The sequence below is a fragment of the Ceraceosorus guamensis genome (genome assembly GCF_003144195.1).
Source record: "Ceraceosorus guamensis strain MCA 4658 unplaced genomic scaffold IE81scaffold_7, whole genome shotgun sequence".
In the NCBI taxonomy this organism is placed as follows: Eukaryota; Fungi; Basidiomycota; class Exobasidiomycetes; order Ceraceosorales; family Ceraceosoraceae; genus Ceraceosorus; species Ceraceosorus guamensis.
The window spans coordinates 1-22,913 of NW_020290002.1; the positions used below are offsets into that span (position 1 = coordinate 1).

The following is a 22,913-nucleotide window of genomic DNA, read 5'->3' on the forward strand; positions in this document are numbered from 1 at the left end:
TCTCTCTCTCTCTCTCTCTCTCTCTCTCTCTCTCTCTCTCTCTCTCTCTCTCTCTCCCTCTCTCTCTCTCTCTCTCTCTCTCTCCCCCCCTCTCTCTCTCTCTCTTTCTCCCTCTCCCTTGAAGAGTTGTCAATGAGAGCTTTTGAAAGATGAGATGCTGAGGTTGCTGAAGGAAGAGCGAGGCGCGCAATGTTGAGGCGCGCTTTGCCCCAAATCAGTGATGAGTGAATCAAGATTTGCGCTCTCACGTGACGCAGGTAGCCTATACTCAAAACTCATATGATCAAGAATTCAAAATTCATCAAGACTTGATGAGACTCGCGTGACCTCAACTTCACTCATGACTTCTTGACTTTACAATCGAAGTAGCGGCGCAAGGATTTATCCACGACTGCTCACAGACTCACGATTACCTCTATACCAGTGCTCGGTCAAAAGTCCCGCTCTCCCACTTACGAATCTCGTCGCTCAAGAGGACCAGCTTCCTAGGGTCAACCGCACGTCTGACCTGCATGCAATCACGTGAGTGCGATAAAAATGCAAGAAAAATGCTCAAAAAATCAAGAATTTATGTACAACAGCGCGAATGGTATCTGACATGCGCGTGTCCCATTTTCCGTGAATATGTAGCTCGGTCTCGTATTTAACAAGGATTATGCGTGCGCGCCGGGAACACGGATGTCTGCCGTTCGACGCGCCGCCTCATCGCCTAAAAACCTATAAGTCTTGCGAATGAGGCGTCCGCAGGTAGTCGAGAGTCGAGAGGAGCCGTCGGCATAAGCCGGGGGCCGTGATCGAGGCTCGAGATAGTCGAGAGTTGAGAGAAGCCGCCGGCATAAGCCGGGGGCGGATCGAGAGTCAGATGGCCACCGAGCCGAGCCTGGAGGGGCTCTCCAAGAACAACTCGCCCGGAGGGGATAAACTAGCGGGAAGGGCCTAAGGCCATCCTCACAACCACAGCCATGAGTCTCGATAAAAGGCCTAAATAAACAGCTTGTCGGGTACCGATGAAGAACCATAAGATCATAAGATCATCCCTTTTTGCTCCAATTGAAGAAGTTCTTAAAGGCCCAAATAAGCAGCTTGTAGGGTACCGATGAAGAACCACAAGAGCATCCCTTTTTGCCCCAATTGAGGAAGTCCTTCCATCCCTCTTTGCTCTCGGACCGCAGAAGTAAGAGCGTTTGCCAGGTTTGCAACCTCCACACCATCTATAGGTCAGCTTACGCTGGACGCCGCTCAGAGCAACTGGTCAGAGATTGTATCTTGATATTGAGACCTACGTCGTGAGCAAGCGGCTGTACATGGGTACACGCGAGAGAGAGCGAGAGTGAGAGAGAGAGTGAGAGAGTGAAAGAGAAAGACAGAGGGAGAGGGCGGAGAGTAATCGTAGAATCAAATTTCGTAGTACAATGAACAAAACACGCCGGCGAAGACGAGGGACGAATGAGAGAAGTAAGGAAGCGAAGTCGTGCAGGTTCGAGATCCTGACGAGCGCTCAAGCCTTCGGAGCATCTCCCCGGCGGTCTAGGCTTCTTCAACCTGGGCATCGGCCAGGTCAGCTCTTACGTATCCCGGTTTCTCCCACTTTTCGCTGTACTTCCACAGGCCTTTCGCTCCACCTCTCGCCTGACCATGCTGCCAGGCAGCGATGAGCATGGCTACAGGAACGACGATGATGGAGAGGATAGAAATGACTGCTACGAAACCCACGCTTTCGGCCCATCTCTCCAGTGCCTTGTGCATGCCGGTCGAAGACAATGGAAAAGTGGCTGCCGGAAGTTCGTCGACGCTGAGCACAGCGATCAGACCGCTAAGCCAGCAGATAAGCAGAGCCAGGAAGCCAGATCTGAAAGTCGGAAGTGTGCGAAGAGCAAAGGCGGAGTTGGGAAGGGCGATGCTCTCCATCAGGATGGGGATACGACCTAGACGGTCCTCCACCGTAATCTTGTTCTCGGGCATCAACGGCAGCTTCTCGTCCAGCAAGGCCGTGCGCTCCGTGGTCTCGCTTTGCGTACCGTTGCGCTCAGCTCGCAGAGCTGCCTGAGCCTCGAAGCGCTCTCGGCGAACGACGGTCGATTGTACGAGGGCCGCGTCGGCCTCATCTGCATCTGGGACGGTAAGTTCTCCCAGGTCGAAGCGTGCGCCGAGCAGGATCATTTGGGCAGGAATGATCAAACAAAAGGCCCAGATAAAGGGAGCGATGATGCACATGAACTGAGCGATGGGCTGTGAAAGGAGTCCATGGAAGGCCGATGGCAATGCGTCAGCGGTTTTACGGCGACGATGACTCATCCGCGACGCGGAGAGAGCGCAGCACTTGACTCACCAGGTCTTTGTCGAAAGCATCGGACCAAGTAGTGAGAGCGCTTACGATGGGCTTCATCCATCCATCCTGCCCAGAGCTGCTGGCAGGCTCGGCTTTGGGCGCCTTGGTCTTTGCCTCGCTGAAGGAATCCACCACGGCAGCAATGATTCCAGGCAAGAAGCAAACAGCCAAATAGCCCCACGTGACAATGATCATGCCCCTGAAGGACGAGTGCTGGCGCAAGACCAGAGGTCCACGGAGCCCGTTGAGAGCCACCGTCGAAGCGTTCAAGCCGACGAGAAGCATGGTAAGACGTCCATCGAGAATTTCATGATAGACCATTCGAGTGTAGATCCAAGCGTACGCGAGAGCGACGATAGCCCAGAGAAGGAAGCGACGCGCATGCCACTTGGGTTCGCGAGTGAGCAGGTCGGCGGTGCAAGCACCACCTGCTTGACGCTCATCGGTGTGCAAAGATCGACCGACGGCTCGACGCAGATACCCCTTGCGCACCGCAACTCTATAGCAAGCCTGTCGAGGATGTTGCCAAAGAGTGACTTTGCGTTCAGCAAGCGAGCACGGAGCAATGTCAAATGGAAAGCACCGATCGCACTCACCGAGAACATGGTGAGCCAAAAGGATAGGGCGAGGAACAAGGGTGGAATCGTGAGTCGGGCTTGCTGAACGATTGGATGAGCCTTGGCGTCGAGTGTAGGCGTAATAAAGAGGAAAGCCTCCATAGCCAAGGGTGCGAGAGCCAAGAAAGCCGCGAGCATGCGGATCAAAATGTGGGGTTGAAGCTTCTTGAAGGTCCAACCGGATTTAGCTGGGACCTGGTCATCGTAAGCGTGCAAAGCCCTCTTGAGGTTGACCATGTAGCGGGCTGATTGTGGAATGGCTAGCAGCACGAACGCAGCCATGAGTAGAGGAGTGGCCTGAGGGAGACAAAGCATATACGCGGGTCAGATTTGTCGATCGAATGCCTGATCGACTGTCACTTACCCTGGAGATGCCATCGATGGCAGCGTCCAGAGCACCCTTCATCTTGGTGCACTCGATCATAGCCAGCGATGCGTGGCTGATGTCGAGTTCAGATTGCGATTGAATAGCTCGATAGGCGTACGTCTCCAGATGGGACGCTGGTGATGGAGGAGGTGGTGGAAAGGTAAGATCATAAGAGCCTGCGAATGGTGCTGTAAATGTCGCGCACGCAGTCGTGGGTAGGAGTACAGTCGTGAATGGCTCCGCTCAGCCGGCCTCGCCGTGATGCCATGCAGGCGTGAGTATGGATGTCTGCTATCATGCAGCTGCATACGCGTCATCTCGGCGCGCAGAGGCAGCGCCCATGCAGCTGCTGATCCATCAAGTGCGTGCATGTGAGATGGTGCGCCGCGTTGCATACGAGCCACCGCCGGTACGCCGATGCTGCCGCGTATACTTGTGACTGTACATCATGATGAGACTCACGACTTGGCGTTGGGACATCTACAGCAGCAGTCGCGAATGAGAGACTCGACTGTGAACGAAGACTTTGAGTGAGAGTCAGTCGTGAGTGGGTCACGAGTGTTCCTTTGGTGTGAAGCAACGATCCAACGCCATGAGCATGCAGCGCTCTCCGCGATCCATCACAAACAGTCAGTCGTGATACAGCCGGCGACTTGATTCACTCGTGACAGATTGTATGCGCATGACGATAGCGGCTGCTTGCTTGCCTGCCTTCAGGGCTCGTAAGATTTGTCGTGTGTAATCTTCAGGCAGCATCCCGATGCTCTTTGCCGTACGATCGGCATGAATTTGTTGCTAGGTTCGCCTTTGCTTTGCTCTGCCCCACAGAAGCGCATTCGTCATACCTCGTGGTCGCGATGCCGAGCTGGCTAACTAGGCGGCTCTTGGCGCGCTGCTGGCCGGCCGGGAAAGCTTTGAGCACCATATCACCTTCACCATGCCTTGGAGCACGGCCACCCTGCGCCTCTCTCGCTTGGGCTGATCGACTCTGAAGCCCACATCGCAGCAAGCCATGCTGAAGAGGCCATGCATGGTTGGTGGCTCTCCATGCAGGCGCTGCCATGGGAGGGATCGAGCGAGCGAGCGAGCGAGCGAGCGAGCGAGCGAGCGAGCGTTCATGCGTGACGTACTGTACCGGTACGTGCGTCTTGTGACCTCGAGGTCGCATGGTCGAGCATCTGCTGCACAGCCTCCTCTACGCACCAAACCCCGCGCCGCGCCGAGACGACCAAGAATCCTCGAGAATATTTGGACCAAGCATGGCGGTGGGCGCGTCACGTGCAGGTAGCTTGCTGGGGATTTTTTTCGATTGCATGCAAACAGAAATGTGAATCAAAATGCGCGATGCTGCAGACATCAGGAAGCAAGCAAGCAGGACTGCGACTCACGACTACACGCATCAGGCATTCGAGCCTCATCCAGTGCGCGCATCTTCATCCACCAAACCTCCTCAAAACATCCAACCACTACAAAGGCTTCACACCCACCGCCGAGGGCCAGCTGCGTCCATTCAAGCTCACTGCAGTCAAAGCTGAAGTTGTCATCCTCCGGGCTCACTCGACACAACAATGGCTTCGTCTCAGGCGAGCACCTCGCGCAATGTCGCCATTGGTTCTTCTTCACCGCCACTGGACAGTGCAGAGGCAACGCTGGCAAGGACGCTGGCCAGCGACGTATCCCTCGCAGAAGCCAAAGCGCAAGGGCAATCTGTAGGCGTAGATGACGCAGTCATCGGCACCGCATCCGCGTCCGCGTCCGCACCCGCATCCTCCCTCGCACAATCCTTCGACTCTTTGGATCTCTCTCCTCAAACGCTCAAAGCTCTCACAGCCATGGGTCTCAGCAAACCTACCGAAGTCCAAGCGCGCTGCATTCCTCCACTCTTGGCAGCCAAAGATGTGCTCGGTGCAGCTCAGACAGGCTCCGGCAAGACTTTGGCTTTTCTCATTCCCTCCATCGAGATGCTCGCTCGTCTGCGATTCAAGCCTCGCAATGGCACGGGCGCAGTGGTCATTTCCCCCACCAGGGAGCTGGCTCTGCAGATATTCGGCGTAGCAAAGGAGTTGATGAGCATTGCCGGATACTCTCAAACGATAGGCATCATCATGGGTGGGGCAAATAGGAAAGCGGAGGCGGACAAGCTGATGAAGGGCGTCAATCTCATTATCGCTACCCCTGGGCGATTGCTGGACCATTTGCAAAACACCAAAGGCTTCGTCTTCTCGAACCTCAAGGCGCTTTGTATCGACGAGGCGGACAGGATTTTGGAGATTGGTTTCGAGGATGAAATGAGGCAAATCATCAAGCTGTTGCCCAATGGTGAGTGTCGGTGAGGCGTTTCGATTCAGTGGAGCTGGCCATGAGAGCATCACGACCCGCAAAGGTTCTCAGCGACAAGCACGCCCTCAGAGGTGCATTGCAAAAGCGCATACATCAGGTCCGCTTCGCTGACACGCTTTCTGTGTATACCACAATCAGAAAATCGCCAAACGATGCTATTTTCTGCGACGCAGACGACCAAAGTTCAAGATCTAGCGCGCATATCGCTCAGGCCTGGACCGCTCTACATCAATGTACACGCAGATCTGAGGGCTTCCACAGTGGAGAGGTTAGAGCAAGGCTACGTGGTCTGCGACTCTCACATGCGCTTCCTGCTGCTCTTCACTTTTCTGAAGCGCCACCGGGACAAAAAGATCATCGTGTTCATGAGCAGTTGCAACAGCGTCAAGTACCATGCCGAGCTGCTCAACTACATCGACATCGCTGTACTGGATCTTCATGGCAAGCAGAAGCAGCAAAAGCGAACGTCCACCTTTTTCGAATTCTGCAATGCTCCCAGAGGAGTGCTGCTGTGCACGGATGTAGCTGCTAGAGGGCTGGACATACCCAAAGTGGACTGGATCATTCAGTTCGATCCACCCGATGATCCGAGGGACTACATCCATCGAGTCGGTCGAACAGCGAGAGCTGGAAAGGATGGCAAAAGTCTGCTCTTCCTCTTGCCGTCGGAGCTGGGCTTCTTGCGATTTCTGAAAGTGGCAAAGGTGCCCCTGAACGAGTATTCCTTCCCCCCTAGCAAGATCGCAAATGTTCAGGGTCAAGTGAGTCAATGCCACGCGCTTCTCGAAAACATGCGGTCGCGCATACTGACAAACTTAAGACTGGCCTTTTTGCTCCTATCTTTTAGTTGGAAAAGCTCATCTCCAAAAATTACTATCTGAACCAATCCGCGCGTGACGGCTACCGGTCATACTTGCAAGCGTACGGCTCATACTCGCTCAAGAGAATCTTCAACATTCACGAGCTGGACCTTGCCAAAGTGGCTCGCGCATTCGGGTTTTCCGTCCCTCCCAAGGTGAATCTGGCCATTGGAGCTGGGCTCAAAGGTGCCCCCAGCGGTGCTGGAGGCAAGAAGAGGAGAGCGGGAGATGAGATCGATGTGGATGAGGATCAGGAGTTGGAGGAGCAAGAAGAGGAGGGGCAAGATGCGAAAGGGGCGCTGGCGCCGGAAGAGGAGGACGTGCAGATGCAAGGTAGCAGAGCGAGGGAGAAGCAGAGCGATAGGAGGAGCTACAAGAAGGCTTCGTCCACTAGCAAAAGGCAGCGATTTGGCAACGGTGGGAAGAAGGCCGGCCAGTGGAGTCGATAGACATGCTTCATCTTTCATGGGTTTGCGTTGCTTGGTGTCACCGACTTCGATCATGTGCAAAGCAAATGAGCGTCTTTTCATTGGCCCAGATTTCCACTGGCGCTACTGATTTGATCTATATAAAACAAGAGGAACGACGAAAAGCTCGGGACGGGCAAAGAGTGTTCGTTTTGCAGTTGGAACAAGAGTGTAGGAGCGCCGAGGCAGCACGAAGAAAGATCACGGCGCATCCTCATCGTCGGTGTGAGCGAGCTCTTTTTGTCTGCCGCTCAGAGCTCTGACTACGCCTCTTTGAATTTTGAGTTCTTTGCGCCTCTTCATTGCGGCCACGGCAGCGGCAGATTCATCATCAAGGCCAGTCGTCTTGGACTGCCATTTGTATTTTGCGCTCGAGATGGATCGTTGGCGTTGCAGGATTTCTCCCGAGACGCTCATCGATGCAATGGACGATTGAGAAGGAACAAACGTTTCACCTGTTTGGATCTCTTGCGAAATGGTGCTCATGAGCACCTCGGCCTCCGCAGTCCCTGCAACGGGTATGGACAGCTTGAACGGTGTTGCCTTGTGGCCTTGAGTAGACTCGTTGCTCGCATGATCATCTCCTTCTGCCGGCTGCCCTCCTTTGCCCTGCTGCGAAACCTCGGCGCCAGTGGGACTTTTGGTTGTATCGCTGATGGAACACTCTGTGCTTTCATCTAAATCAGGTAGCGTCGAAGCGTCGTTCTCGATCTCTTCGATGGAATTGCCTTCGGCATCTTGAGCTGCGCTGTGCAGTCGGCGCGAGACGGCCAAGAGTGTATCGTCCTTGTCGGCAGAGTACGAAGATAGCTCGGATTCGGAGTCGGAGGACAGCTCAATGGTGCCGATTCCTGGCACGTCGACGACCCTACGCCGGCTTCCCGTTCGTCGAACACTACTTTGCGACCTCTTCTCGAGATTATGATCAAGAGACGTCTCCTGTGTTGCTTGATGAAGACTCCGTCGCGCCTCCGCTGAAGATCTCTTGAAGTAGTCCAAGACGGCAGGGTGAGTATGGGTGGATGAAGCGCCATTATTTGGCGAGGTCTTAGACGGCATTTGCTCTTCGAGCTGCTCGACGACTGATTCCGTCTCTGCTTGTGGTTGGCAAGATTCGGCGCAACCGCGCTTCGTCCTCTTGAATATGGAAGCCAACGTCGATTTCGATTCATTGTTTTGCGCAAGTCTTGGCAGACTGTCACCAAGACTTTCCTTGGCCGACGAGAAGCTCGAGTTTCTGGAATGCACAATGCCAGAAAAGGAGCTTCTTGAATCTCGAGCGTCCACTTCAGGTCGCGAACAGATGCTGTTGCGCATGACCTCTTGATTCTCTTCCGTGCCTGCGTGGCTAGCGCCATGATCCTGCTGCGCCTTGTCTACGCTCAACGCTCGAAAGTGGGCAGAATGCGTCGTGGTCACGGAACGCAGAGACCTGCCATCGCCGCCATCGCTCACGGAAGTCCTGGCCATGATTTCCTGACTGCGCCTCTTGAGGACTTGATGCCCAGCATCCATACCGCTCATGATTTCGCTCTGCGGTTTGGAGGGTGCGGTGCGGGGACGAGCAAGCGTGTGCCGTTTTGCACCGTCGGGGTAAGCTTCATAGCTGCGAATATCAGCCGGAGCGGACTTCAAATCGTTGGATCCTAGGTGATTTCGTTGGTCTGCACACTGCTTTGATGCGCCCGCATCGACGACATCCCAGCGTGGATCCATGTGTCTTGAGCAATCTGAGAGCGTGCGGCCACTTTCGGCAGTCTGCGGTCGGCTCGGTCCACGATGAGCACGCGTCAGCTCGACCACCGAGGCGCTTTTCACTGCAGCCGACGTCTTCTCCGAGTCATACGCTCCCAGCGACCGACCCGTCGGTCTTGCCGAGGTTTTGGAACGAGCAAAAGAGGCGGACGGTCCGTGTCTCGAGACAAAGGAGGGAGCAGAAGCCGGTAGAAAGTCGGGTCGATAATGGGGGTCGTGCACGAGCGAAGGATCGTCGTCGTAATCGTCGCACTGCTCCAACGTCGATGGAAGGCATTGTTGGTGTGACCCAATCCCTCGACACAGACGCGGTTGAGGTTTGCATGCCTTCCATGCCCCACTCAGCCCAAAAGACACAGAGACGAGACCGACGATCGCTGTGGCCGAGTACAAAACATAAGGAACATACTCTGGAGGGCCACCGGGGCCTGCGCCCTGCTGCCTGGGCTGCGGAATGTCGCACATAAGTAGCGTCAAGGCGGCATAGACAATTGCGGTGCCAATGGGCGAATTGAGTGTAGAGCAATGTGCCTGGATGATTCGCTTGGAAGTTCGACGCGGCAACACCTCCATCACAAAGGTACAACAGCTCACCGCAAGGAGCACAGCTGCGATGACGAGTGGTCGCAGATGTGGACCTGCGGGCGCCATCGTAGGAAGCTTCAGCTCCATGCGGCTCGGTGACACCTACGCTGCTCTTGTTTGGCCATGTGCTTGGATGCTGCCACTCACCGAAAAGAACGACATTGCAAACGGCTCCCACCACCATGGCCATGGCCGCGACGATGCGTGCAACGACATTGTACCTCATTTTCGGGCCGCTCCTATTGGCAACGTTAGCCTGGCTCGGAAGAGAGCCTCCATCCATGACGATACGATGGCCAGATGGGAGAGGAGAAGGAGCGCTCTCGCGTCCAATTTCGCCAGACTGGGCGCGATCAAAATTGCGCAGAGCGCTGTAAGTGACCACCAACGGTCTAGACTTGGGATGGGCAGATCCAGAGCGGGATGTGGAGGATTGTGGACGAGGGGAGGGGTAGGAGTTGCTTGCTAGCGGGGAGGTTGGCGAAGCAAAGAGAGGTTGCAGGCCGCTTGATGAACCTTTGTTGCCCCGCTCTGAAGGCGAGGATCCACCGCGCGACGAAGCGGCTATTCTCGTTGCCGTCTTGTTCGTAGGAGTTGCGTCTGTCCCTGAGATCGAGCAACCGTTGGCAGCCGATCCCGACTTAGATGTCTCAACATGCAATTCAGGGAACATCCTGTGAATGGTAGCAGCTACGCGCATGTATCCAGGGTGAGGGTGCTCAACGTAAGAGCTCTATGTTGCACCTGGCCGTTTGAGATAGGTACCTTATACACTTGTGAGTCGCATTGACGAGTCCTCATGCAACCTGAAACAGGAACGTCTTGGCGAGGTGGCGCTTTGGAAAAGCTATATGTGTACGTGGCATTCCGGGGCTGCGTGTGGACCTTATTGCACCGCGGATACTCATGGCTCACCGCATTTTGAAGCTTGATCGCTGTAGCTGCCAAGGATCGAGAGAAGAGAACGATGACCACGCTCCGCGCCCAAGAAGTCTCGAGTCTGACTCCAACCGCGAGGCTGCCGCGCGTTGCCAGCACACACGATTGAATCGCTGCGCCCTGACCGTATTCTCGTGGATGTGGCTCTGTAGCAATGCCGCATCGCTCGGGCAAGTCTTGCGAATTGAGGGCACAAGAATCGAGCGAAAGCATACAGTGCCAAACAGTGGTGAGTTTTGGATACGGCATACCGAGATGCTTCCGACCACCAAGCACTTCGCGAAGACAATTGCCAGACTTTGTTGTGGCGCGCGCAGCCCAAGATACAATATACGCGCTCTCGGTCGATGGCGCGAGTGATGGGTCGGTGTAATTGTGTTCCAATTTGCCATGATCTTCGGCATCCCTAGCCGACGAAGTGGTTTTCAGTCTTCTTGATGCTTGTGATATACTACCATGGGAGCATTTTGACTTTCAAGGAAGACCGCAGCGAGCGAGGGGATACATATTTGCGTGCTGTCGAGCGCGAAAACACGCCTGCCCTCCGCGGAGGACGGTGCGCGCGCGGGGATGAGAGCGTCAATTAGCGTGCATCGCCGCCAACGGTGCTGGATCCATCGCATAGCGCAATGCATAATCTGTGCGAGCGTTCCGATTCGTGCTAGCCTTTGCGATGCCATTTGCACCTGTGTGACAAAGAGCTGCCGAACGCTCTCATCGTCTGAGATCAGTGACGGTGAGAGCAGTGCCTTCTTCAAGGATGACGTGCGAGACGTCGGTGTACAAGGCGAGGGCCGTTCCATCGCTCGATACGTGTGGATGAAATTCTGCTGGAGCTCTGCAAGCGATGATGGTTTTCAAGCCGGGCGGATCGGTCAACCTAAAGATGCCCACATTGGGCTCGGCATTGGGTGCGCAGACGATGGCTACAGCTTCTGGCATGAGCGCTTGGAAGGTGCTGTGCGTGTGCAGATCCCTGCTGGATAAGAAGCACGAAAAAGAAGGATGCGTGTGGATCCAGCCCATACTGATCAGATCCTCCTTCATCTGAAACTCCCAGATTCCCTCTTCATCCTCCGTGTCGCAGCTATCCGTCGTTCCTCGTTGCTTGGGGATTGTTAAATGGCTGACCGTAAACGCGTCGTTGTACAATCTGCCCATGAGCAGCCCGCACGTCTCGATGTTGCGCGTCGTGTTGCTCTCAGCCAATGAGACGAAGCGGCTGATCAGAGAGGAAGGCACAAAGATGGAACGCAATTCTTCACCTCCTTCGGTGTGCGTTTTGGGCGCGCGCGCACGCCTAGAAGCCAGTGCGAGGGCCTGACGTTCCACCTCGTCGCCTCGCAATCTCCGAGTCGCCGAATGATTTGAAGCTGCAACGCTTGGGTAGCTCATGGCAGTCTGTGCCGAAGAGGAGCTCGAGCCCCCGAGTCCGATTGCTCTGAGCGCCGACGCAGCTAGATCGGCATCGTCCGTGGGACGAGGTAAGGGCATCTGCACACCACCGACGCTAGCGCCTGCTGTTGAATGCGTAGTCTGAAAGTACGTGGCGGCTCGGTCAGAGGAAGGCGCAAAGCCTTGGTTCGTCTGATGTTTGGCCATCCGAATAGAGTGCGAAGGGCGTAGCGTCGGGTATGCCAATTGCGCTCGATGGGCTTCCGGCCTGCCGCACAGCAAAGTCCAACAGGTAGCAGACATCAGCGCACAGCCACCCGCAGTTGCAAGGCTCGAATGCGCTAGCTCTTCCATTGCCGCTGCTCGGCGATGCTGCTCAGTGCACGTCCTTCCATCGATCACTCACTCTCTCGTGCGCGGCCTGGTATCGACGTGTCTGGCCAGCTGCGCGTACGCATCCTGGCTAGAATCGGTCGTTTGATCCGCCTTTACCCATCCCAGTATATCCCTCACGTCGAATCCGCCTCGTTCCGGCTTGTGGAATTCAATTCCTCCATCAGAGGCACCGCGAGCCTGGGTGTCTGGCTTAGAGGCGGCCTGCGATGTGCGCTCTCCCTGGGCTTGTGCTGTCCTATCCGCGTGCGCTACTTCTTGCTGATGTGTTTGCAATGCCGAGCTGCTGGGCGCTTGCGAAGCAGCGCTTCTGACCTTCCTAGCACGCGCTTCGAAAGCTTCCGGATCTGCCATCCACTGCTCCTCCCTACCAGCGAGAGCCATTTTGACTCTAGAAATGTCATCCAACGTTCGCTGAGCATCCTCACTGATGCTCTTGCGCATACGTGCATCAATACTTCGATACTCTGCATGTTTAGGTATCAGCTCCAACAGCAACTTTGCGCACTTGATCAGGTTGACGAAGCTCCTCTCCACTCTTCCTTCTGATTCGTCGATGGATGCTTGCTTGGCCAGACTGGCCGCTCCGCCTACATACCGCTTCAATGGCACATCGTTGCTGATATGAACAGTGTGAGGCGGCGAGGCTGCGACTTGCGCCAGTTGCGCAATGGATCGAGGTCGCACACCATCCAAAGGCTCCGCTCCCGCTTCGCGCGGACGAAAGCTGGAAGGGATGGGAGGTGCCATGTTGGCTGTGCAGGGTGGGAACCGCTTGCTGCGTCTTCAAAGCTGTTTACGGTGGGCAGTTGGTCTTTAGATGGTAAAGCTGCCATGCGAGTCTTGCCAGTCTATCTAGCCAGGTCGCCTGATTAGCCCATATGACGCGCGCTTTGCTGTAGGGGATCAAGAAGGAGCCGAAGGGGGGACTTGTCTGTGCGCATGGATCCGCGCCCGCATGTTGGATCAGACTGAGCACGAGCACCGCCTCTTGCGCGCGCTGTCACATGCAAATCACGAATCAAAATGTCACCACGCGTGGTTGTGCAGTCACGTGCGCGTCTCGATGCACTCGACTTGCGGGCAGAAATTTTCGCAGCCTTGCGCGCGCGAGGCGGGCTGCTTGCCAGGTGCGGGCTTCGAATGGGGAGAGCATTCTGCTGACTCGCACTTCTCCCTTTTGCTCCTCCATCAAAAAGCAACTGTGAGTACGGCAGTGGAAAGTGGATCACCATTGGACATGCACAGGCTTCTCTGCGCATGCATACAAGCCAGCTGACACGGATCACGTCTCATGCTTTGCTCCGTCACGCGCAGCCACCAGCCACACGCCCGTTCCGTCCCCAGGGGACGAGTGTGCCAAGGTTCGTCTTTCATAACAACAAAGAAGGACGAGCTGCGGTGGAGGAGATGGATGTGATATCTTTGCGGTGCTATAGGAAACTGTCCCTTCCAAGTACGCTTCTACGAAGGAATGGTGCCATGAAGCCGCGGGACATTGTACATGATTTCGAATGGAGGCAAATGCTGGTTATGCGGTGCACTGTAGTGCGACGGAGAGGGACTCCAACACGTCAGCAGCAGGACACGGGATTGCACTGACGTGCTTATGCTTCGCCCAGGTGGAGGAACGTTGGAGCATCACGAACAGCAATGATGTCGCGGTACACGTGAACAGAGGTGCGAGAGTGGATGTGTGCGCGCAGAAATGGAATAACTTCACTCCACGCTGCTCTTGACTGCCCGACTAGCGCCTGACTGCGTGGCCCTGCTCTGACCTGCCCTGACCTGACCTGAAATGAGTTGACTTTATTCACAAGGGTATCCTGCGCAATTCATCCTCTGTAAATCCAGCGCCGCGTATGCTGGCCTCCTTCAAGCTCGTCTCCTCCGCCTCCAAGTGCGGCAAGAGGACAGTCTTCAACCTGTGCAGCATCTCCGCGAATCTCTTTTCGCTCCACGTATCCTCTGGCCAAGCTCGTTCCACATCCGCTCCCCTCTTCCCTCCGTCTCCAGCCGCTTCGCCATCAGATGCCGCAATGGGCATGGGCGCAGGAGGTGGCAATGCGCCTTTGCTGCTGGATAGCTTCTTGGAGCTGGCTCGCAGATACTTTTCCATCTCTTCGAGAGCGGCGTGCATCTGCGCATGCTCAGCCTCGTGCGTCTTGCCACTCTCAAACTGAGGCAATCTCCTTGCCAAATGTCCAAAGATGTGCCTCTCTTCGATCATATGATCTGCCACGTTTCACATCCGCATTTCCCCACCCCACCCCACCCCGCAACACCGAAGCGGATGCACGATGCATGTCAGCTCTGCTCGGGTCTTAATTCCTTCAGCTTGATGCCTCGCGCAAGCTGCGCTCTTACACTCACGCATCTCCAAATGTTCGCACAAGCTCAGAGCCAATCGGATCAGGTTCAACACGTTGGACTTGGCCGCACCTTGCGATCCGGGCGTGGCCATCTCCAGCATCCTCAATTTTTGTCTGAACCCATTGTGAAAGGGGACCATGCCTTCGTACAACCTGTTGTAATTATAAGGCATGATTGTGACCTGTCTTGAAAAGCGTCGATCGTGCGTCGCGGTGGTGGTGCTGCTGGTGCTGATGGTGCTGGTGATGGGATGAATGCGATTGGAGAATGGTGCTTGGAGTGAATGAGGAGCAGCTGTGCGCAGATTTTTATACCGCAAGACCAACCTCATCAAGATGTTGGTAGCTGTCGAATAGGAGAGGCCATGTGGTGTGAGAGAGAGAGGAGAGAGAGAATCGTTCATCCCGAGCTTAGGAACAGAAGACCAACCTCCGAGCATTCCTGTGGGCCTCCCTCCGGAGATAAGCCTGGGATGCTTTACGAGGTGTGTAGGTGCTAGGTTCCCCGCATATGTGCTGCATGCATGCGGCGGGGCTGACCGCCGAGCAAACGCGAACTCGCTCCGCGCTGCTGCTACTACTCGGTGGGTGCAGCGGAGATGATAGTCAAGTAGCCTGCCGTGCACCAATGACAGCTCGCCCATTTGCTATCACCAATTGTGAATCTCTCCCTCAAAAGTGAGCTTTTTCCATCCTCTTCTTGGGCCCTCTCGACATCCACGCATGGCTTGCGTGTCATTTTAACATATGCCGAAGCAGCGGATCGCTCGTTGGCAAGCACCGATCCTTTCTCTCATGCAAGGCATCATCGCCGAGACCAGGCCGCCACATTCGGTGTTAAGCGGCACAACCGCAACGCACTCTTTGACTATCCCCGCAGAGCGATGATGTCGCCGGCACCGCCAAATGTCGCACACTTTGTGCGGAAGCATGGACGCAAAGAGGAGACATCACGTTCCATTCGTCGGCGGCAGGTTGAGAAGCCAGCGGGCAGGCAGAGTGGCAACAGCGATCGAGCAATAAAGTGGGCAGGGAGCGGAGTGGCGGAAAGATACCCAGCAGCATGACAGACTGCGACGAGACAGCCCAGCGAAAAGAGTGTGGAAAGTTGCTGGCGATGGGCAAAGCAGATGCAGCATCCCAAAGGAATCTTACTTGGCGTACGGACTGCGTCGAGGAACAAGAAAGTGTTGCTGTGAGCCGCTTTGTACGCAATAGAGATCACAGCGGCCTTGACTCGGCCGATGACTCACATTTGGTTCGTGACGCGCTGCAACTCGTCGTAGGCTCTGCTACGGATGGAACCCTTGACCTGCGTCCGTAGCGGATAACAGCGAGTGAGTCAAGAGGTCACTGCATCGCTCTGACTAGGCTTGCTACTCACCTCGTTGATCAGCTCGATAGCGTACTCGGCAGCCGCACGCTCATTGAGGTGCAGAGCGAAACGCTGGCGAAGGCGCGCGAGAGCCTGAGTAGGGTTTCCTTTGTAGCATCCTAGATCGGCACCAGCCATCAGCGTGCACATGTCGATGAGGGGCTCGGCGTATGACCTGAGCGCCAAGAAGCCGCGGACAAACATGGAGCTGAATGTCTTGAGGCCTTCTTCGCCCATCAGGTTGACGAATTCGTTCGTTAGCTTGAATTGCGGCTCGAATTGCATGCCACCTGGTCCCGAGTCGAGCAAAAAGCCGTAGTCGATGTGAACAATGTGACCGTCACCGTCGACCATGATGTTTCCATTGTGACGATCCTTGACGTTGAGAATGTGACACATTAGACTGTACGCCGCCATCGAAGACACGAAATTCTGACGAGCTTGCTGGAAGGCGATCGAGTCGCGGTTACCGTATCGCTGAATGAAGAAAGCGCTGAGTTCATTGACTTGAGCTCGACCCATCTCATCACGACTGGTAGCGTTGGGCACGACGTCGATCACACCCATACCTGGCCCCGTGGCAGTGACGCGATAAGGGTTGAGGTACAAATCTGAGGGATGTAGATGCGGCAGTTATCGTTAGCAACGGCTTGCAGCAGATAAGCGCCCGCCGGTCCGCTCACCAAGGCCAGCGCTTGCAAAGATGTTCTTCAACTGGGCAACACACTGTAGTGCGAGCACGTCCTGACGACAATCGTCTCCGACCTTGAAGATGGCCATCTGCCAGACATCTACGCCAGTCGTCTTGCCTCCGGTCACGTTGGCAGCAGATGCAGCACCAGGTGCGACCTCTTCGTCCTGTTGAGACTCTGTCACGTCTCGATGAACCTTGAAGGTGAGCATGAACGGCGCCTTCGCATGTGATTGAAGAGGACGGCCGGACTTGCGAGCAATGTCGACCACAACACCGTCGGGGTTTGAGGGCAAGTAGACACCCGGATCAACTTCAATTTTAGCGACCTCTTCGTCAATCTTTCCTTTCTTCTCGGCTTTGCTCTTCTTGATATAAGGCTTGAGCTTGCCCGAGATGCCGGTAACCTCGTTGAAAAAGCCAAATTCGCGATTGTAGAACGAGCGTGCTTCGCCGGAAAGCGCCGCAACAATCAAATCCACCATACGGTCCAAAGTAGGCTTCATCGGGTCGGGTACCTCACCATTGTCGTCCTTGTACGAGTTTGCCTTCATGTTCCAGATGATCTGGTGACAGAACAATTGAGAAATCTTGGAGGTCTGGAAGATGAAGTGCTCGACATATCCGTACGCATCGTCACGCAATGCTTGCACGATCTGTGGCACATAGAAGAAGGTGAGCGAGACGGGATGTTGTTCGAGTGCTCGCATAGCGTACTGCAGCAGCAAGCCATTGTTGCCATAGACAGGCTGGAACAGGTTGACAAGCTCGACGGGAGTGACCGGCGCCCAGTACAGCAGCCACTTGAGGTCTGCTGATTCTGACTGTGCCAATTGAAGGTGATCCTCGATGAGCAGGTTTAATGCTTCGCGGGAGCGAACGACCTTGTGAGGCTGTGCGCGAACGAGACGTCCAGCCTCCTTCTCGACAGAAGGCGAGTGGATGCGGATGGCCATCTGCACGGCGACGTGCGGGTTGATGCGCCATGCGAGGCGTACCATCGAGGCCCACTTCGAATCGGTCATGCTTGCTCCAAGCTCTCCAGCAAAGTCTGGGTCTCGACTCGACTCCTTGAGGGGGTTGTTCCAGACTACAGCACGACCGAGCTCATCCTCGACCAAGAGCTGCAGAAGGACCCGCTTGTCGTCCATAGCGCGCTTCGCATCGCTTGCCGTCAAATTGCCCGGCAGACGAACCCCCTCCATAGCGGGCGGGAAAGAGGTCACTACGAAGGTGGAGCGCTGCTTGTCCGCCGCCAATATTTGAAGCAGCTCGCGCATCAAGGCGATCTCGGCTGCTACCTGCATGCGGCTGCTGCCAAAGATCCACTGAGGAGACAGGGCGAACCAGCTGAAAGCGATGCGGTACAAGGCATCGCGGAGCTGGTATTCCACCAAGCCATCCAAGCGACTTTCCTGAATGACGCGGAAGCCGAAGACCAGGAGAGCGAATCTGACTTCGCGAGACAGAGCGTGGGTGCTCATATGGTCCGCCGCTTGAGCGGAACGCTGCAACAGGCGGACAAGCGTCAAGACCATTGCGGCATCGCGGTATCGGAAGGCCTGGAAGCGGCTAGACATCAGTCTGATCAGCGTCAGATGTGGCGCGAAGAGCTTCGTGGCGCGCTCCCGCTCGCGCTGCACCTCCTTGCGATCGAATGCGCTCATTTCCGTCTTCTTGAGCAGCGGGTGCTCGGCGTCGAGCGCGTTGGAGAATAAACCTCGACGGGACTTGATTGTGGCAGCCCATCCAATCGAAGCTTCGACCATCACCTTTGTCTCCAGCTCGGGACGCTCGCCGATGATCCAGGTCCACACATGGCTGGCAGTGGTGACCGCCGCCGGCGTGAAGACGCGCAGGGGAATAGCAACGATGAAGTGCAGAATGTCAAAGTCCGCCTGCGTGGTGAAAAAGCCAGAGAAACGTCAATGTGAGGTTCAAATGCGGTGCGACCATCTCTACTACAGTTGCTCACGTGGGGCAGAGCGACCGCGAGAGCAGCCGAGCGGTACAGAAGTCGACGGATCTCGGCAAAAGGAGGAGGCGGGGCGCCTTCCACCAAGCTTGCTTGAAGAGTAGTGAGCTGGCGCTTGACCTCAGCCAAGCTATCTTGCGAGAAATTGCTGCTGGGGTCTTTCTGCAGCTCGACTAAGCCCTTTGTGAGCGCAAGGTGCACTCCAGTCATCTCGCCCAGGTAAGTAGACTTGGCACTGAGCTCGCCGACGAAGCTGCTGGAGGCGTCTGCGCGCCAGCCACCCAGCGTCGGCAAGAAGGCGTCTTGTGGGCCAGATGTGGGCATGGCACGAGAGAAGTCGAGCGCGATGCTTTTCCCCATTTCAGAATAGCCTGGCAATTCGTTGTCGTCAAATGTGCTCAGGTAACGATTGAGGATGCTTTGCAGCTCAACAGGTGCGCGAGCCAGGAGCAATTGAAGATAGGAGCGTGTGCGCTGCAAGAAAGAGGAGAGTATCTCTTCTCGCTGAGGATAGGAGTCTGTGAGGTCAAAGCTAAGACCCGCCCGCTCCGAGCGGAAGTGATAGATAGGTGCGTATTCGTCTCGCCACTGTCCTTCGCAGCCTTGGCGCAGCAGGGTAAGGATCTCGAGCATCGCCACGACGACGTCTTGGTCGCACAGCAAGCTAGGGTAGCTCGGGACGAGGCGGTCCAGGAAGCGGCGCGAGACGCTGCGAACCTTCTCCACGCGATGGCAGCTTGCCACGAAAAGGCGCTTCACTTCTTCCGAAACACGAGGCTGAACCTTGTGCTCGCTGACCTGCTGCGAGAGGTCCTTGATGAAAGAGTTGATGACTTGATCGGCGATACCCTCCATCGGCTTAGCCAAACTGCTCGCGTTCAATCCAGCGTTGATGAAATACCACAAGATCATGGTCGGATGGCCCATAGCGCTTCTGGTGCACTCCAAGCTGTAGATGGTGTTAAGGAAGGTCACCTGAGGGAAGGCAAGCTTGCTCACTTCGCTAGCATGACTTGGTATCAGCGCCGACAGATTCTTGCGCTGCTTGTCGAGGGCAGCAGAACTGAAGTCACGCTTGAGAACGCTGTTAAACTCCAAGTCCGACTCGACATAGTTGTGCGAAGTCTCGGGGACAAGAGCTGGGGTTTTGAGACTGATGGTTCCCAAAGCTTCAGCGACAGGGCTCGGATCTCCTAGCGCATGGGCAAGTACTCCTGTACGAAGCGTTCGAGAAGAGCGCGAAGCCCCTGTCAGTGCAGGCTGCTCGCCAGGAGTGGCCACTCCGAAGATGACGCTCAAGAACCAGAGGTTGCGGAAGTGAGAGACGAGCTCCGGCGTTGGGTGCTCGTGAGGGCGCAGGTCATCGTGCTCCAGAACAGCAGCAATGACAGGAAGGAGCGCGGCCAAGTCCGCTGTGAGCTCAGACGTCTCCTCTTTGCTGGCTTTGCCACTTCCCACGCTAGTTTGCAGCTGCATGCCCTTTTCTGCGTACAATTGAAGTAGCTCGACAAGGTAAAGCTCTTTGCGGCCAGCCGTGCGCTCCGCGTCCGAATCTTCGTCCGCATCTGGCTTCGTGCCTTCGCTGGGCGTCTCCGCGTCTTCTTGCAGACGATCGAGAGCACGAGCCAAGCGAAGTTGAGCAGCAAGGATGTCGGAGCTTGCACGGCGGTCCGCGCCACCCGTCACGGCGCTGCGACTAGCATGACTGAAAGCGCGCACGACGTCGAGATAGCTAGACTTGGGTCCTGCCAACGCAAGCGGAACGAGTTGAGCCAAGATGGCGCCCTCGGCGACCTCATCGGCAGTGCGTAACCTTTGAAGCAGCATGCTGATCGTCAGAGCAGTGACGTCCGGCTTGTTGACCTCGAGGGCCAGGCGACTGACAATAGCGATCGTCGAACTGTTGATGAGACGCTTCTGAGCAGTGGTGCGAGCGCCGGCTTGCCCCGCTTGGCCACCAATGGTGCTTCCAAAGTCGCGTCCGGTGACGGCTCTGCTGATTCCGCTTCGGACTGAGACAGCGCTGCCTGCGGCACCGCCTGCAGCGAAACCGCCAGTCGCGCTATCTTTGCCGAGATAGTTGAGCAAGGTGTACATGGTACTGATGAGCAGATCGTCGTTCTGCGAAGAGGTGACACAGATGGCCAAGCACTTCGCAGCGCTTGCCAGCACCGGATTGGTGACAACGCCGAGAGAGGGGGAGGAGGTGTCGATATGAGGAGAGACGATGGAAGCGTTGCCCGCCGCGACGCTCGCTTCGTCCAATTCGAACATAGCTAAAGGGCTGGTCACGAAACGGCGCAGCTGCGTGGTCATGGCCAGTCCGAGGTTGGGGTAGTTGCGAACAAGAGCTGCTACTGATTGCAGCGCGGCGCTCTGCACGACGGGCTCGTAGACTACGGCACCCTCGCTCAACAGGGTGCGCACGCGCACCAGCGTGTGCGAGTCAACGCTTGCGTGAGAGATACGTGTCTGGGCGATGGAAGCCAGTGCGCCGAGCTTGAGAGCCTCGGAAAGGATTTCGAGTGCATAGACGTCGATGAAAAGCTCACCGCGCTTAGCTCCCTCCGACTCAATGAAGCGCTGCAGGTCATGGTACACGCGACTGCCGAATCGCAAAGCAGCCAGTACGCCTTGCGAGACGCTAGCTGTGGTGGGGCCAGCTGCATCGCCGTTGCCAAAGGCGGCCGTATTGCTGTTGCTGCCCACGAGTGGCAGCGAGGACAGGAAGCCGGAGCCCGCACCGTTCTGCTGAGACTGGCCATTGGCAGCCTGGGGTTGCTGCGGCTCCTTGCGGGGGTCTTTGACCGGGAAGCGCATCAAAGCGGCCCAGGCTTTAGCTGTGGCATCTCCAACATGTTCGCCGGCATGACGGGCAGCGCTTGGCTGGTCGCCGACGAGATCGAAGCGGTCCGCTCTTACCGCACGAGCAGGGTCGATGCTCTGTTGATCCAGGCCTTGCTTCTGATAGTCTGCGAAGCTTGAGATGGGCGGACTTGCATGCGTGGCCAGACATTGTGCCAAGACACAGCTCAGCGCTTCGATGGCGCCGCACAGTACCAAGTGTCCAGAGAGGGGACGGCCCAGACGGCGATAGTGGGCGAGCAACGAGTTGCGATAGTCGATGTGCTCGCCATCATCGCTCTCGAGGCTGAAGCCACCAGTCACTGGCTCGTTGTCCGCATCGAGACTTTCGTCACCGGAAAAGAACGTGTCGACCGAACCGACGCTGCGTGCGTCGTCATCATCATCCTCGCGAGGACGGACTGTTGGCTTCTTGGGCTTGCGTCGCGTAGCACGATCAGCCTGAGCGCGAGCTGCGCTTTGCTCTGGAAGGGTCAGAAGGGCATCGTTGAGGCGCTTAGTGCTGCCAGTTGCGGTGGTGATGGGCGTCAAAGCGACTGCAAGTCGAGCGAACTCGGCGATGCTCCACGAGAAGGGCACGCTGGCGAGCGCTCTATAGAACCCATGGAACGCGGGTACGAGACGTGTAGCGACCGCGTGGGTCGAGCCAGACGATGCGCTCAAGCCCACTGCCAGATTCTCAGCAAGGACAAGCACAGCGTCCAGGGCTGACTGGCGATGCTGGGGCGCGTTGCGCGCAATATTAAGCAGGGCAGAGGTGAGGGCGAATGCGAGCTGATCGGGCAAAGGCCAGTCGATGAGGTTCATGCCTTCCTCAATGTTGACCGATGACAGCGCCTTGGCGTGCTTGACCAGCTCTTCGAGAACTGGAGACAGGTGCTCATCCGTCGCCTCATCCACCGTATGCGTAGTGGAGAGCGATGCCGAGGAGATCGATGAAGCGAATAGGGCCAGACTGATCTGAGTGCGAGCAGCGGAGGCGCTCTAAAGACCGCGAAACAGAGCAAACGTCGCACGAGGGGGTGAGAAGTGGGTTGACAAGTGTAGCTTCTTCCAGTCCCTCTTTGAACTTACCAGATGAATGCCCGAGCTGGTCTTGCTCTTGGAGCTGCTCGCATTCGCAAAGAAGACGGTGGCAGGCTCGGATGGGTCGAGCTTTCCAGCCGACACATGGTCAGCGAGATTGAGGGCCAGCTCATCCAGGATGAGCTGGTGAGTGGGCAGATCGAGGCTACAGGACCAAGAGTTGGCAGCCAAGGGTCAGCCTTCCTTCACGGTCGTCGACGAGGCTTCCTGGTCAGCCGCGCTTGCCGGCTCACCTGTCCATGTTTGCAAGAGCGTGGCTTCAAAATCGTTCAAGATGATGGAGGAGGCGGTCAAGCCAGCTGCGTTGATGCAGCGAGCAATGTCACTAGGACAAGATCAATCCGTTGAGTCGAATGATCCTGAATAGTGATGGCAGGGTCGGGACTCGTGAAGAGTTGCGATCCCAAGATTGGTCGTTCAAAGGCGATCAGATGCACAGTGCACAGCAGCACTCGAAAGTCGTGACTCGTGACTAGCACCCACGTTCTTCTCCACGCTCGTT

General features: G+C 56.2%; 7 protein-coding genes across 7 annotated transcripts; 1 reads left to right on the plus strand and 6 right to left on the minus strand.

The window, feature by feature from the left end:
• Positions 1–1,251: 1,251 nt before the first annotated feature.
• IE81DRAFT_320540 (hypothetical protein) lies at positions 1,252–3,577 on the minus strand. Its single transcript, XM_025513063.1, has 4 exons — positions 3,311–3,577; positions 2,926–3,243; positions 2,330–2,839; positions 1,252–2,229 (listed from the first exon to the last, which is right to left on the minus strand). Exons 1-4 carry the CDS (start codon positions 3,350–3,352, stop codon positions 1,528–1,530), a joined length of 1,572 nt encoding a protein of 523 aa, XP_025372113.1. The 5' UTR covers positions 3,353–3,577; the 3' UTR covers positions 1,252–1,527.
• A 1,131-nt stretch (positions 3,578–4,708) lies between these two features.
• Positions 4,709–7,352, plus strand: IE81DRAFT_364351 (putative HAS1-helicase associated with Set1p). Its single transcript, XM_025516853.1, has 3 exons — positions 4,709–5,632; positions 5,792–6,414; positions 6,501–7,352. Exons 1-3 carry the CDS (start codon positions 4,882–4,884, stop codon positions 6,960–6,962), a joined length of 1,836 nt encoding a protein of 611 aa, XP_025372114.1. The 5' UTR covers positions 4,709–4,881; the 3' UTR covers positions 6,963–7,352.
• IE81DRAFT_223644 (hypothetical protein) lies at positions 7,127–10,149 on the minus strand. Its single transcript, XM_025511067.1, has 3 exons — positions 10,086–10,149; positions 9,468–10,010; positions 7,127–9,373 (listed from the first exon to the last, which is right to left on the minus strand). Exons 2-3 carry the CDS (start codon positions 9,991–9,993, stop codon positions 7,182–7,184), a joined length of 2,718 nt encoding a protein of 905 aa, XP_025372115.1. The 5' UTR covers positions 9,994–10,010; positions 10,086–10,149; the 3' UTR covers positions 7,127–7,181.
• On the minus strand, positions 9,962–10,741 carry IE81DRAFT_223611 (hypothetical protein). The gene has a single exon (XM_025511066.1). The coding sequence runs from the start codon at positions 10,506–10,508 to the stop codon at positions 10,011–10,013; it is 498 nt and encodes a 165-aa protein (XP_025372116.1). The 5' UTR covers positions 10,509–10,741; the 3' UTR covers positions 9,962–10,010.
• A 232-nt stretch (positions 10,742–10,973) lies between these two features.
• On the minus strand, positions 10,974–12,797 carry IE81DRAFT_345028 (hypothetical protein; the record flags this gene model as incomplete). The annotated part of the gene is made up of 2 exons (XM_025515871.1): positions 10,974–11,922; positions 12,061–12,797. 2 exons carry the CDS (start codon positions 12,795–12,797, stop codon positions 10,974–10,976), a joined length of 1,686 nt encoding a protein of 561 aa, XP_025372117.1.
• A 576-nt stretch (positions 12,798–13,373) lies between these two features.
• On the minus strand, positions 13,374–14,891 carry IE81DRAFT_320544 (hypothetical protein). The gene is made up of 2 exons (XM_025513064.1): positions 14,421–14,891; positions 13,374–14,282 (listed from the first exon to the last, which is right to left on the minus strand). The coding sequence occupies exons 1-2, from the start codon at positions 14,590–14,592 to the stop codon at positions 13,861–13,863; spliced, it is 594 nt and encodes a 197-aa protein (XP_025372118.1). The 5' UTR covers positions 14,593–14,891; the 3' UTR covers positions 13,374–13,860.
• Positions 14,892–15,316: 425 nt separating this feature from the next.
• Positions 15,317–22,834, minus strand: IE81DRAFT_223649 (hypothetical protein). Its single transcript, XM_025511068.1, has 7 exons — positions 22,645–22,834; positions 22,400–22,556; positions 18,461–22,309; positions 16,478–18,383; positions 15,804–16,405; positions 15,673–15,731; positions 15,317–15,586 (listed from the first exon to the last, which is right to left on the minus strand). Exons 1-7 carry the CDS (start codon positions 22,650–22,652, stop codon positions 15,571–15,573), a joined length of 6,597 nt encoding a protein of 2,198 aa, XP_025372119.1. The 5' UTR covers positions 22,653–22,834; the 3' UTR covers positions 15,317–15,570.
• Between the last annotated feature and the right edge of the window lie 79 nt (positions 22,835–22,913).